The following is a 14,018-nucleotide window of genomic DNA, read 5'->3' as shown; positions in this document are numbered from 1 at the left end:
TTTTATCAAATTTGTTATAAAAACAATTTATAAAAAGAATCGATTCATTTGACGAAACAGCCAAACATCGATCAGTAATCGAATATTCTATGTATTTAATCTGTGGATAGTCTAAGCAATGTGTTTGTTAGCTGTGTAAAACTTACGCGTGTGTGTATTGCGAGTCAAATTTATAGTTGTGTGTAGTGTATGGACTTAGAATATTTTTAATGGTGTTAAATATTTGATGTGTGAATTTACCTCGTTCCCCTTAAAATACGACAGACAATTTTGTTCGTGAATTTGAGTGCGATGCATCTCCATTTTCTAATTCCTCTATGTTTTGGAGAGAGTGTACACTAGACACAGTCAAGTCAACCCGTCGGTGTTTTATTATATTGTCCAAGCCAAAATTCTTTTATTTCAATTAGGTTTAGTTATCAAGCACATCGTCGTCGAGCGAAAGGGAATGTTATGAGATAAAGGTGATAATTAAAGAACTTAAAATTGAAGTTACGAGGGTCCCGAACGCGCCTTTGCCAATTGCTTTTGAGCCTAGGCAAGTTCACCCCACTAAATGAATATAGTCCACTAAATAATTTGGAATTAGCATGAATGGAGCTAATAATTTCTTTGGGGAATCATGTTCATTTTGTTGAATGTTTTCCTAGTACAAAAACTATAAATAGAAAATACCATATAAGATAGTTGATAACAAATGTAATGTTTTCTGTTTGTAGGTTCCATTGACAACTGTCAACGAAAAAGCGGATCAAAACTTCAAACGAAAATTGTCGAAACGAGAGAAAAAGGAGTTGAAAAAGAAGGAAAAACTATCTAGATTAAAATCGGACACAAATGACGAAAATAGACCTGTTGCTGAGAAATTATACACAGGTATGTAAACCAAACCAAACGTTCCAAAAACCTGAAAATAGTACATACAGTTTAATAGATGTATCGTATTTCGCAATGCAATGCGATGGTATTTCTCATTGCTCTATCTTTCTTATTTTATTATCCAGTGTCGCTAACATGCGACCAATGAAATAATCACGTGAAGAGAAATAGACAAATTTCAACAACCACTCCGCTGCTATTGGACTATATTTTGTCCATTTCTCTTCACTTGGTAGAATGTTAACACCACTGGTTTTTAAAGAAAATTAGTCACAAATTTTGTTAGATATGACCAATATCTCCATAACACCCTTCAAGTAAGTGAAAAGCCTGTTCTAGGAGTGGTTTCGACAATAGATCAGCGGGCATAATTTAAATCCTCAGGTATTTTACCTTGTCTGAAATCAAAAGTAAGTATAGTATTATTTTAGGTGTTGAATTTGACTCCTTTAAGCTTAGCATGTGACCAACGACATAGCTCGTGAAGAGAAATTCACAAAATTTTGACCAATGGCGGCGAAATAGTCCCAATATTTCGCCCTATCGCAATGAAAGTGATAGCGGTATTTCTTGTTAGATCGCTATTGTTTGATATTAATTGTCTATTTTTCTACACGAGAACTCGTTGACCGCATGCTAGGTCTACTTGACTATAAATGTAAAGCTAATAAAGCACATCATCATCATCATTAACTCATATTCGGTTCACTGCTGAGCTCGAGTCTCCTCAGAATGAGAGGGGTTAGGCCAATAGTCCACCACGCTGGCCCAATGGTGATTGGCAGACTTCACACACGCAGAGAATTAAGGTTCTCTGGTATGTAGCTTTCCTCACGATGTTTTCCTTCACCGTTTGAGACACGTGATATTTAATTACTTAAAATGCACACAACTGAAAAGTTGGAAGTGAAGAACTGAAAAGAAAGAAAGTGAACTGAAAAGTGAAGATTCGAACATACGCCCTCCGGAATCGGGGGCAGAGGTCATATCCACTGGGCTATCACGGCTGTAAAGTAATATTAATAAAGTGTTTTACTATGAGACGAATATCTTAGCATTCCATGGATTCACCGTGCGGGTGCCGGGTCTATAACGTGTTAGAGAGAAAAACTCCAAACAGAGTCCTGAACTTGTGACTACAGAATGTAGGGTTATGGAATACTTACTCATTCTGTTTTACGAACTGTTTTGTCGCAGAATTACCGGAGACTTCGTTCACGCGCAGCATCAGTAACCCTGAGGCGGTGATGCGGCGGCGCAGGCAGCAGAAGCTTGAGCGTAAACTTCAGCAGTTCCGATCTAAGGACGGCGGCCCTGACACTGGTAAACCATTGAAACTTGGTACCTTGAAACCTTGAGAACACCTGCTAATCTCCATCCAACTCTAACTAGCGGACGGCCACGACTTCGTCCGCCTTTAGATCCCCTTAGTTTGGCCCTCTCGCAAAATCCATTCTTAGCGGACGTCTACTAACTATGAGCTGACCTCCCTGCCAAATTGGAACATGGACTAATGGATACTAATTACATAAAGCCAGAAATTTACTATTTTGGCACCATGGTATCGTCGGATGCAATTTTTATGACGTTTCGAAACATTCGTGCGTTATGCCGCGCAATAAAAGATTTTAGGTATCACCAGTTTCGAAGGGGTACGGCAGCAGGGCATCAACCCGCGCGCGCCTCTCACCCATCTGTACATAGGTATACCTGCAGCTCATTTTCGAGACGTCATAAAAATTGCATCCGACTGTAGATCTAATAAGCCATAAGACAGGCCTAACATTACAAAATTCCAACTCTGGACTACTACTGAGAATCTGTTTATAGGTGGGACTCTGAAAATATACGGATCGTCACTGTGTCCCGACGTGCCGTACAAGACGTTGCTGCTGTCAGTCGGCGACACGGCGGCTGGCGTCGTGCGCGAGATGCTCGAAAAATACGGCCTGTCGAGACACGATCCGCACCATTACTGCGTCGTGCAGGTAACCAGACTCTTCTTAGTGACTGTACAAGACGCTGTTACTGTCGTGGGCGACATGGCGGCGGGCGTCGTGCGTGAGCTGTCGAGATACGTCGCGCGCCATTACTGTGTCGTGCAGATAACCAGGCTCTTCATAATAACAGTACAAGATGCTGTTACTGTCGTGGGCGATATAGCAGCGGGCGCCATGCGTAAGATGCACGACAAATACGGCCTGTCGAGACACGACCCGCACCATTACTGCGTCGTGCAGGTAACCAGACTCTTCTTAGTGACTGTACAAGACGCTGTTACTGTCGTGGGCGACATGGCGGCGGGCGTCGTGCGTGAGCTGTCGAGATACGTCGCGCGCCATTACTGTGTCGTGCAGATAACCAGGCTCTTCATAATAACAGTACAAGATGCTGTTACTGTCGTGGGCGATATAGCAGCGGGCGCCATGCGTAAGATGCACGACAAGTACGGCCTGTCGAGACACGACCCGCACCATTACTGCGTCGTGCAGGTAACCAGACTCTTCATAGTGACTGTACAAGACGTTGTTACTGTCGTGGGTAACATGGCGGCGCCGGCAGGCGTCGTGCGTCAGATACACAAGTACGGCCTGTCGAGACACGACCCACACCGTTACTGCGTCGTGCAGGTAACCAGGCTCTTAGTAATTCTACCAAACGCTGTTACTGTCTTGGGTGATATGGCGGCGCCGGCGGGCGTCGTGCGTCAGATACACAAGTACGGCCTGTCGAGACACGACCCACACCGTTACTGCGTCGTGCAAGTAACCAGACTCTTCATAATAAATGTACAAGACGCTGTTACTGTCAGTCGGCGACACGGCGGCCGGCGTCGTGCGCGAGATGCTCCAAAAGTATGGCCTGTCGAGACACGACCCACACCGTTACTGCGTCGTGCAGGTAACCAGGCTCTTCTTAGCGACTTTACAAGATGCTGTTACTGTCGTGGGCGACATGGCGGCGCTGGCGTGCGTCGTGCGTGAGATACACGACAAGTACGGCCTGTCGAGACACGACCCACACCGTTACTGCGTCGTGCAGGTAACCAGGCTCTTCTTAGCGACTGTACAAGATGCTGTTACTGACGTGGGCGACATGGCGGCGCCGGCGGGCAAGTACGGCCCTTCGAGACACGACCCGCACCATTGCTGCGTCGTGCAGGTAACCAGGCTCTTTTTAGTGACTACAAGATGCTGTTACTGTCGTGGGCGACATGGCAATGGGCGTCGTGCGTAAGGTGCAGGACAAGTACGGCCTGTCGAGACACGACCCAGACCGTTACTGCGTCGTGCAGGTAACCAGGATCTTCTTAGTGACTGTACAAGACGCTGTTACTTACGTGGGTGTCATGGCGCGCTGGCGGGCGTCGTGCGTGAGATTCACGACAAGTACGGCCTGTCGGAACACGACCCACACCATTACTGCGTCGTGCAGGTAACCAGGCTCTTCTTAGTAATTCTACAAGACGCTGTTACTGTCTGTCTTACCGGTCGCTTTACCGACAACGATTCCTAAGCAAGACTGGAACGGCTGCGGCGTTAGACATAGGCATGGCGGTAGCCATATACCATTAAAATAATTAATAATTTTTTAAAATGGTTTGGCCCATAAAAATTGAGCTGAGAATCATCATTTTAGATAACCTTCGTTATACATAACCTTAATCTTATTACCTTAGTCTGTTAGTATTATAAAACCTATTTAACCCCCCCAGTGGAATCGTATTAACTTCAAAGTTAATTCACGCGTACTTACTAGTGGTACATATTGTAGCTATTGTTCTCATTTGTTTCAAACAGGTGGATACTGCGGATAACTCGGAGTACATTCTAGAAGACGACGAGTGCCCGTTAGCTATCGTGATGACGCACCACCACCGCAGTGAGTACTTAAACGCTAAGGGCATGCACTTGACGGATTTTATACGCACCGCACATGTTGTATAAAGAAACTTTTTTTAGGTATCACAGAGTAAAGATCACACAGAGTGAGTCTTTAGAAGCAGCGTGGTAAAGGCGGTGAAACCCATAAAATAAAAAACGTCACGCGACTCCTTGACATCAGCATATACAAACTTTTTTCCTAATTTGTATTTAAAAATTTAACACTAACAACAATTACGTAAATTAATATAATAATCAATAATTACCAATAAAAAATACTCCATCTTATTTTTTAGTTTTCGTGAACAGTTTTTAAAATATTTAAAAACATAAGAATCCATTTTTCTAGAATAATATTGAAAGTTACTGATGCGACGCTTCGTGTCGTACTGACTTGAGAATGTATTACTTTTTGAATTTTGTATCTGGTATTGTTCATTACCACACAAGTAAACGGTGCTACTATGAGATTTTTTTTCCATAGTTTCATGTAATACAAAAATTCTTCCTTCCTTATAAGAGATAAATCTAGGAGGCCACGTCGAAACAAAATCTAGGAGGCTATGCCGATACAAAAATCAAGGAGGCCTTGCCCGACGCCAATTATTTGGTAAAATAATATTATTTACCAAGTTTTGCTTATTCTTTTATAACGGTCGTTGAAAAAGTATTGTATGCCACTGCAATTAGCGATTGTAGCGCTCGTGCTATCTATTGTGGAATTGTGACTTGCTGCACTGGCCCCCATTATATGACAGTGGCATAGATGACTATTACCTGGCATTTCAATACATTCACATGAACGTACTCCATCAAACATCAAACAGTGTGAAACACTTTTTAGGGGACTAGTATTGCTCGGGTGTACGGTCTAACCAAGTAGGGAGAGCAATAGTCAAAAAGAATTTTGACTAATGTACAAATATGTCTCAGAAATACCTAAATTTTTTACCTCTATTAAGCAATTTATCTCAATTTACAATATTTTTTTATCTAAATCGCAGTCTATTTAGCAACTTACAGCGAGCTACAACACGATCGTCACGCTGGCGATCATTCAGTTCGTGTGGCAGTCATTTGTCAATCATTTCTACCTTGCCGATTTGACGTAAATAGGCCAATATTGTTTTGACCCTAACGTCGGCGTCGAGAGCTGCTATTTCGGCCGTAGTCGTTCTTCCACAATCAACTTTATATCATCAATGTCGACCATACTCGATCTTTTCGGACGATCATGGGTTTAAGATAAAATCAGTTCGGAAGTTTTTTTTTAAACCAATAACTAATATATAGCATTAATTTGTAGTGTTCTCTTTGTATACGCCGTTAATGTTTGCGCAACTTTCCTACATCGATAAATAAATAAATAAATAAATAAATATACTTAAACAATACACATCACTATCTAATAAAAATATTTTCCAGTTGTGGGAATCGAACCCACAGCCCTGGATGCAGAAAGCAGGGTCACTACCCACTGCGCCACGCGGCCGTCAAATCGATGAAACCTATATCCCATAGCAATTATTATTATTCATATTTAAGATACTGTCGCAAAGGTATTTTGCGTTTGCCATTTAATATATGTGTGTCTGTCTTTATTTTTCAATTTAAATTAAACAGAGCCTATTTATGAAGGGGACATTTTTCTGTTTGCCAGGAGCAGGAGATATTTAATTTTAATTTTAAGACATTTCCATGCTGACAAGAGATTTACATAAGATGCATACAGAACTTTAATCAATAAATAAATATCGGAATTTGTAAACTAAAATTATAATAAAATTCCATTCTTTCGTTCTTGAATTCAGTCACTAAATAGTATTAATTTAAAATTGCATTTTTACGTAATGGCTCGTGTTGGGAAACTTCGCTGGTATAACATTAAACTTTGTATGAATGTACATGAATAATATACATGAATAAAAAATTAAAAACGCTCAAAGAAATAAAAATGTAGTATGTAGACACTAGATATACTTGCAAGTTTTATATTTAAATTTCTACCAAGTTTTATATTAAAATAACAACATGCAAACATTAAAAATACAATCTTGTTTAATGAGATTTCACTATTATAATACAAGAATACATCAGTTTCATAATACACCCCGAGTCTGGTGAGTGCAAATTAACAGCTCGCTTAAGTTGACCAAGCTTTTTGAAGCTAAGAATAATTTAGTTTTCATTCTTGGTACCTACCAAATTGAACTTTTATTTATCAGAATTGTATATATAAAATTCGATTGCTATGTCTACCTCAGAAAATGTTAAAATTAATTGTTGTTCATTAATTATACTCGTAACCGCATAACAGTTTGTAAAGGAAACTCTATGTACTCTAATAGGTATACGACGTACTTGTGCATATTATTTGAGCCTCGTCCGAGTCTGGAATTTTAATATCATACTCGTAGCTTAAGCTCACTGTGTCATGAGTTTCTGCCAATTTGAATTTTAATGAAGTTGAATGTTTTCCGTATACAAAGTTGTCGTAGCAAGATAAATTTGAACGTAACGGTGATTATAATATTCAAATGGGTCGTGTAAAATTTTTCAGGCACATTTTGATGATAATAATCTATAACTTAGACGAGACATCTCATGCTAGACGATGCATTAATATTAAGGACAACGTTACTAAAGAGTTTCATTTCGCTGATTAATTTAAAAGTTGCACTCACAGCTGTTTACTTATAATAAAATCGAATGATAGACAAAAAATTCAATTTAAAATTTTTAAAACTGCGTGTGTCAAAGTTACTGATGACTTACGGATCCGAGATTTAGTTGCTAACTGTGGCCCTAATTTGAAGGCTCAAAGTCACTCAGCGGATGAAGGAGCGAGCTATGCTTTAAGTTTCTCTGCGTGATCGAATCAGAAATTAAGAGATTTCAGAGAGAAGGGAAGAACCAAAGTCACTGACATAGTTTAGCGAGGGTGAAGCTGAAGCTGAAATTTCAATGGGCAGGGCACATAGTTCGAAGAGCTGATGGAAGTTGGGGTCCCAAGATACCTACTGGAATAGCTTCCTGAATCGGAAAGCGCAATTTTGGTCGACCACCAGTAGGTGGGCCGAGGACATCAAGCGAGTTGCAAGGAGCCGTTGGATGCTGGCGGCCCGAGACTGTTAAGTATAGAAGTCCACGCAAGAGGTCTATGCCCAGCAGTGGACGTCCTTCGGCTGTTAATAATGATGAGAATGATGATTTTCTAAAAAAAAATATGAATAGATTTTTGAAAGATTTCTGTTAGCCCCCCCTCCCTCTACTAAACGGTTGCTTATGGATACGGGAATAAATTCACAGAAGTAACAATTCACAGGATATATGATGAGATTAGAACAAAAACTATAACCGTTAAGCAGCGATTGCTATTTAAAGAGTTTTAGTCGACCAACTTAAAAAAGGTACCCGGACCACGAAAATTGCATATAAACTCCGTTTTAAATAAAAAAATAAATAAAGTTGTTATGTATATGCAACAAAAGACTTTTCAAAACCCTCGACTTAGTTATCTTTATACAAGTCTTTAATAAGGCCTCAGTTAGAGTATGCGTGTTGTATATGGAATCCCTTTTACGACAAATACAAAAACCAGATAGAAATGGTCCAAAAGAAGTTCCTCCGTTCAATGCACTACAGATGCTATAGATCAAGACTCCCTTACGCTGAGCTATTAACTAAATACAATCTTCTTACTCTTGAATCTAGACGCAAGTTGCTTGAAGCAATGGTATTGCATGGACTCATCAACAATAAATACGATTGTCCTGACTTAGTATGTAAATTATCACTAAATGTTTTGAAGTACGCAGGTCAACGTCGGGTGCGTGCTTATAATTTATCGCTGTCAATTTCTGTAAAACCAACGCTGGAAAGCGCGCGCCTGTGCGTCGACTTGTGGACACATACAACAAGCTATTTGACGATGTAGACGTATTTGCCTTGTCCGAACCCCAATATAAAAAGGCCATCTCAATCACTCTTCAAAAATTAAATATCCCTGTACCTGAGTAGTAATAGTGTCTCAATTCTCATTACTAGATCTCTTATTATAATTATTATTACATTTTTTTTTTCTTACCTATTTGTGTTTCGTTGTATTTTAATTATAATTATTATTGTTATTATTCTCTCTTTTTTTATATAGATTTATGTTTGTTTGTTTTTTTTTTGTAATTGATTTGTTTGTGTATTTTGTGACGCCATTATTTTTGTATGTGTATTCGTGGATAGTATCGTTGTTTACATGTTTAAACTATTCTTACGTTTACTTTTAGATTTAAGAAATAATATGTAAATGTTAACTATCCCTAAGAAATAAAAATAAAACAAAAATAAAAAAATATGTAATAACTCAGTCTGTTTAAACTAGAAAAGTGTTTGAATTATAAAACCTCTAAAAAAATATATTTTTTTGGGGTTATTCCCCTACTTGTAAAGTGAGGTTTTTTCTCGTCTATTTCATGTATCGCTATTGGCATTTCCGTGCGTTATAAGGGTTTAAAGTGCTAATTTAATCTACAGAACCCTACACAGCGCCTAGCTTCACACTCACTTGGCCGACTTTCTAAATTATATTTGAACGAGCTATTATTACTAGATTTTTCTGAAACTATTATTTCACTCTATAGTTTTTAAGGTTCCGTAAAGGGTAAAACGGGGCCCTATAATTAAGTCTCCGTTGTCCGTCCATTTGTCAACAGGCTTTATCTCAAGAGCCGTGACAGTTAGACAGCTGAAATATTCACAGATGATGTTCTTTTGGTGCGGCTATAATAACAAATACTATAAACATAATAAAATAATTATTTAAGGGGGACTTCCATACAATAAACGTGATTCTAGTGCACGTGTTCGATTCGCACTTGGCAGGTTTTTCCCATTCTATTCAGCGCTGAAAATTCAATTTAACTTTTAAAATCGCAACACCACATTCACTTCACATGAATATAACTTCAAAGGAGTGTAGCAAAAGTTTCGCGCCTATAATGGACCCTCCGTCAATCTTAAGGCTGTGGTTCACGTCAAAGAACTCGCGTACACTTCTGGAGCGAACAATGCTCGTCGCGGCCCACAATGGGAACACATCGCCGGGAGCGAGCGGGCGGCAGGACGCGGCAGTCGGTCCGCAGCCGCCGCGCGCCGCCGCCGCCTCGCGCGCCGTCTCACAATGGATTGGGGCATTCGTCGTAAGTTGGCACGAACGAATATTTATTAGTCCCGCGACGTTTCGCCCCGGCGGATCGGTCGCCTCGGGCGCCGCCGCCGATCGAAGCCGATAGTAAACAAACGCATGTGGCACCGCGGAGTAGTCCGACCGGTGTACCCGCAGATGCCGGTCCACTTGCCCGTGTTGGTATTTTTAACTCGTTTCGCGGTTCGATGCCCGTCGGTTCGCCGAATCAATATGCATAATGCCGTCCTTGGAGGTTTCATTTCGCGAAAGTTTATAATCCTGCTCATGATTTCGTAGGGTCGTAAGTTTAGGTCGTGCGTACCTAACTTTCGCCGCACAATCGTAAGTCTCAAAACTTGTTTTGAACTTTGCTACGCATGATTTCATTCACTTTCTTGTCTAACGGGAACTTTCTAATATTCTTTTATTGTCGCCAATAAAAGTTCAGTGATTCGATTCGACTAAACCAGTTTTATTTGCGACTGTAAAGGACATTTATGGGCTGCAAATAAAATGGAGCTTTATAAGTAATTGACCTTTAGCGACTTGCAAGATCTATAATAGGTACCCACATACTCGTAATAAAGGAGTTGTACTATTTATAATGCTACAAGCTGAGGCCTCCCCGGCTGCGCTTGGATGGCCTTAAGCCTTAACTTCGCTCACTGAACAGAATTCATTCTGCTTTTAAATACCGTGTTCCATTTGCATACCATTTGTGAACGTCGCACCTTGATATTGTAATTTGACATACAAATTCACAATTGAATGTAGGAACATCTAAACATTTTTGACAAAATGTGAATAGGTAATTACGAGTAAGTAACCATGCATTTGCTATGACTAATCTTTCTGCTTTATTGTTACAAATTGCAATAAAATCTGTGCAGCAATTTCAAATACACAGTAGATAGTACGCGCGTTCTTAATGTTTGTTTTGGATTATTTGGATACTAGCGGATGCCCGCGACTTTGTCCGCATGGAAATCAGTGTAAATTTTCAACCCCTACTTATATTTTCGCATGTTTTATACATAATAATAATTTTACAAAACTATGACTTAAAACATGAACGGTTTATATTACAAAAACTTTAAACCCTTTTAACCCTTTAGGGGTGGAATTGAGAAAAATCTTCACTTATTTTTACAAATTTTACTTGAAAAACGAAGAACTTTTCATACAAACTTTCAACACTTTCTGATTATCCTATAACCTTCTTCGTATTATGGTCTCAAATCATGACAAGTTGCATTTGAATTATTTCAGTAGTTCAGCGTGATTATTAATAAAACATTACCTCACAGAGTACATTCGGTTGGTATAACATCATCAGTAGTAGCAGAGCTTTTGTGACAATCTCCAACTGGGAATGTACTGCTGCCATGCTTATTTTTGCACACGCACATGATAATTAAAAACTTCGCCTCAGGTAGTTGCAAAGCTTTACTTTGTACGACGTGTCCTGGCATACCCTTTTAAACGTTCCTCTGTTTATAGGAGATGGTTATCCATTTACCATCAAGAAGGTCGTCGGTTTTGTCCAGCAATGATTACTTTAAATAACATAGTACAATGCGTCTAAAGAGTTAACATACGCCATGGATGCTAAATTCATTTTCCTTTCAGTACACCGACAGCGACACTTTCAAACCTTAGATTAATAAAAACATTTCAAACCAAAACAGCCTCGCTCGCGGCACACTAATGCCCAAAAATCGTTCGTACTCGACTAAAATACTTAAGTAGATCGAACTAGGCATAAAGGTCTAAAGGTGAAACCCAGTCACCATACACTCGGGCCTAAGTGATAGAGAGCTGAAAATTAGCCATAAATTAGGTCAATATATATTTGCCTAATCAGTTAAATTACCTACAGGTGTGCAATAATTCGTATCCCTTTGACATAAAGCGTTATCTGTTCCTAACTGACAGACGACAGTTTTAATAAAAATTTGACACTAACATGTCTAAATTATGATATTTGACAATGACATCTCATTCATTGATTGATTTTGACAGTGACAGTTTGCAAAGACAACTGACAATCAGTGAAATACGTATCAAAGAGGATTTTATATAAATAACTACGATGGGTGTGAAAATAATGAAATCAGCTAATTTTCCGATAGCGAATATTATTTCGGCTAAGATTCTAATGGAGTAATCTAGTAAAATAATGAAGATTATTAGTACAATTATCATTTCTGTATCGTTCTGTAAAGTGAGCCCAATTTTGGACATCTATTTTTACTAATAGTAGGTAATAGTAGATACTTCTAATGGTATCAGGAAGAATCCTTTTCTACCCTATCTATGGAAGTCCACGTTAGTAACCAAGGCAGTCTTTCTACAACGCACGCAAACTATATCCCATGTGTATACATAATTATGTTTAAATATGTCTAATACTCGTAGGAGGACATTTAATAAATAATTCAAAACAAATTATTCTTTACGTACAAGCGGGAATTGTTGCGTGTTAGTGACGTAGATATACGAGTATGTACGTATATGTAGCCTTTGTATGTAGGCTTCGATGAATCAACCCCGAGGGAGCTGATTTAGTTTGTTACTTATTCCAAAGAGTGAACAATTTGGGAACTACATTTTCATTTATAGATTTACAACTACAAGGTAACATCTATACTTGTAATAAAACAAACTCGTCCAATACTGTACATTGAAGATATTTTTAAAAGTTTTAGTTGGACATCATTATATATGTATATAATAATCGATACTGAAACCAAAAATATATTATGGTAATTGTTTGTCTGTCTGCCCGTCTTTTTGTTTAGTGGACATCACGCTGAAACTACTGAATTAATGATGTATCAAAACTCATAAAGGGTTAAATAGGGATGGATTTTTTAAATTAAAACTGAAAGATGTAATTTATTATATCTATATTTTATATATTTTCTAAAATGTATATTATATAAAATATGCGAAAATATAAATAGAAGGATGTGAAATAGGGGTTGAAAGTTCATATGTCGCGTGATTTTCACGCGAACGAAGTGGCGGGCGTTTGCTAGTTTATAAATATGTATACAGTTATATTTAGCACCGCCAACTTATTCCTGTCTCCAAGCAACATTTCTGTGTTCCGGTCTGAAGGGCATGGTTTCCGGTCACATGATGCTTAACATCTATGGTTTACGTTGTCGGGTGCATGGCAGGGCATTGTACGATGTGTAGCACTTTTGTAGACTATGGTTTTCCACATATCATTAGGTGGATCATGTGTTTGTTCCGTGAAGAAAAAGATTATTTAATACTAGTAGACGCCCCGCTGTTTCACCCGCGTAGTTCCCGCGATAATACGCGTATAAAATGTTTTCTATGGCACTCACAAATAACGTAGCTTCCTAGTGGTAAGTTTTCAAAATTGGTTGAGTTAGGTCCAGAGATACAACTCCACAAACTTCACGTGTAGATAAAATATATCCACACTGACTGCTTTGCGGTTTGTAAAGTCGCGTTTTGTTTAGAGTTGATCGTGCGACCGATTTTGGATTTAAAATAGTGCAGTAAAATTTCTGGACTTTATAAAGTTTGATGACCCCTAAGCTCTGTTGTGTAGACTATAATATATGATGAATAATAACTGGAACGTTCCCATTTAGGAATCAATAATTTCTTAATCGGTTTAACATTAGTAAGCAGATATTTTATCAATTAAAATGATCAGTATTAGGTATGATGCCTACTTAATTTTTAAACTTTAAAGGGTAGTGAAGGGTTGCCACGGAGGAAAGGGTTCCCATAGGATATATTAAAAGTTACGTTTTATACTTGACAATTGAAGATTTGGACACTTGATATATGCTATTTTCCAAAGCCACCATGGTCTGAACTCCATAATTGGCTACATACTTACCTATGGTAGGAGCATTAGCTGACGATTAAAAGGTATCCCATAGAAAATATCGAAAAGTTACGTTTTATTCCCATTAATTAAGGAAATGGACCCTTGGAACCTGCTATCTTTTAAAGTAACCAAGGTCCAAACTCCGTAATTAGCGACTATACTTACCTATGGTAGGAGCATTAATTGACAATTAGGG

The 14,018-nt window shown here is 38.8% G+C and overlaps 1 protein-coding gene across 7 annotated transcripts in view; it reads left to right on the top strand.

Annotated features, from left to right (window-relative positions):
* Positions 1-14,018, top strand: part of LOC112048584 (afadin) — an 87,882-nt gene that overhangs the window by 25,059 nt on the left and 48,805 nt on the right. For 3 of the 7 annotated variants that reach the window (XM_052882688.1, XM_052882689.1, XM_024086174.2), the window contains 4 exons: positions 720-876; positions 2,077-2,202; positions 2,710-2,867; positions 4,680-4,761. In XM_052882688.1, the coding sequence (XP_052738648.1) occupies positions 720-876; positions 2,077-2,202; positions 2,710-2,867; positions 4,680-4,761 (523 nt within the window). The other 4 variants (XM_052882690.1, XM_024086177.2, XM_024086180.2 and 1 more) reach the window with 4 other exon arrangements.

Source organism: Bicyclus anynana, chromosome 7 (genome assembly GCF_947172395.1).
Source record: "Bicyclus anynana chromosome 7, ilBicAnyn1.1, whole genome shotgun sequence".
NCBI lineage: Eukaryota > Metazoa > Arthropoda > Insecta > Lepidoptera > Nymphalidae > Bicyclus > Bicyclus anynana.
Note: the sequence above shows the minus strand (reverse complement) of the source record. Positions and strands in the feature narration are given on the sequence as shown.